This window comes from Emiliania huxleyi (genome assembly GCF_000372725.1).
Source record: "Emiliania huxleyi CCMP1516 chromosome Unknown EMIHUscaffold_1651, whole genome shotgun sequence".
NCBI classification, from domain to species: Eukaryota; Haptophyta; order Isochrysidales; family Noelaerhabdaceae; genus Emiliania; species Emiliania huxleyi.
The window spans coordinates 818-2,392 of NW_005200930.1; the positions used below are offsets into that span (position 1 = coordinate 818).

At 65.0% G+C, this 1,575-nt stretch overlaps 1 protein-coding gene across 1 annotated transcript; it reads left to right on the top strand.

Moving 5' to 3' along the window:
- Positions 1–408: 408 nt before the first annotated feature.
- Positions 409–1,398, top strand: EMIHUDRAFT_253304 (hypothetical protein; the record flags this gene model as incomplete). The annotated part of the gene is made up of 4 exons (XM_005784975.1): positions 409–555; positions 636–883; positions 1,186–1,293; positions 1,353–1,398. The coding sequence occupies 4 exons, from the start codon at positions 409–411 to the stop codon at positions 1,396–1,398; spliced, it is 549 nt and encodes a 182-aa protein (XP_005785032.1).
- Between the last annotated feature and the right edge of the window lie 177 nt (positions 1,399–1,575).

Consider the following 1,575-nt stretch of genomic DNA (forward strand, 5'->3'; position numbering starts at 1 on the left):
CGCGTCGGCCGTAGGGGCCGTGGGGGGGGGCGGCATCCATCGCTGCGGTCGCTGCGGGCGACGATTGTGGACTGATCGATCGTCGGCGGGCGGTGTTCAGGGGGACGTTCTACGGTTAAACGTGAGCGTCGGCGCGGACACGAGAGACTTAAAGGGTACTCAGTAGATTAGAACGTGTCATTCTCTCGCTGCTGCAATTCGTGCCAGTGCGCGCCATTCCCGTTGCAAAGCATGCGTATTCCTCAATCCGCGCCCTTGTCGTGCCAGTGTGCGCAGTAAAAATTCTTCTTCGCCAGTGCGCGCCAGTCCCGTGCCCGGAGTGCGACGAGGAACGCGCAAAATTCTTATTCTTCGGCCTCCTTTCTGAGCCTCCATCGCTCGCTCGCCGCGGCGTCCCAAAAGGCACATATGCCCGACCTCTCGGACCACCTCAGCCCCGTGCAGGCTGCTGCGAGCCGCACGCCGCGGGCGGCGGTGCCGCGCGTCTGTGTTGTCACTGGCGGCACCGGCTTCGTCGGCGCGCGGCTCGTCGAGATGCTCGTCGAGCGAGGCGCTGTGGAGGCTCGCTCGGCCGCTGTGCACCCTTCTCGCGTCGGTGCAGGCGATCCGCGACGTCCACCCCGCCACCGTGTCAGGTGCGCTGCCTGGACATCGTCCCACCGCCGGCCAACGCGTGGCGACACGAGCGCATCAAGTACGTGACTGGCGACGTCTGCGACGAGGCGACGCTCGATGCGCTGGTTGAGGGCGCTGACTGCGTCTGGCACAACGCGGCCGCGGTCGGCCCGTTCCACCCGCGGGAGCTGTACTTCAAGGTCAACTACGAGGGCTCGCTCAACGTCGTGCGCGCGTGCCGCAAGGCGGGCGTGCCAAAGATTGTCATGTCGTCGTCGCCATCAACACGGTGGAGAGATGGCCGAGAGATAGCCGAGAGATGGCCGAGAGATAGCCGAGAGATAGCTGAGAGAGGTCCGAGAGACTGCCGAGCGAGATGTAGCTGAGATGCGGCCGTGTCGTGGCTCGAGCAGCAGCCGAGGGTGACGCGCAGAGATACCCGCCTCCCGCGAATCGGATCCCGAGCGGGTGGGAGCGAGCCGCGCCTGCTGCCGGTGCTGTCCGGCGGCTCCGGTGGAGCGGCAGACCAGTTGCGAGACTTGCGAGACACGTCCACGGCACGTGCCTCAGGTTCGACGGGTCCGACGTCGACGGCCTGACCGAGGCGGAGATGCCCTCGCTGCCGCAGGAGTCGTACCTGCAGCTGTACGCTGAGACAAAGGCGATGGGCGGCACGTGGTGCCGCCGCCTCTCCCCGCTGCGTCCCGCGGTAGATCTGGTCGGGCCATGCCGCGTAGGCGATGGGCGAGCTCGCCGTCACGTCTGCGTGCTGCGACGAGCTGATGACGTGCCCTTTCTCTTTCTCTCTCTCTCTCTCTCTCTCTCTCTCTCTCTCTCTCTCTCTCTCTCTCTCTCTCTCTCTCTCTCTCTCTCTCTCTCTCTCGCTCTCTCTCTCTCTCTCTCTCTCTCTCTCTCTCTCTCTCTCTCTCTCTCTCTCTCTCTCTCTCTCTCTCCCCCCCT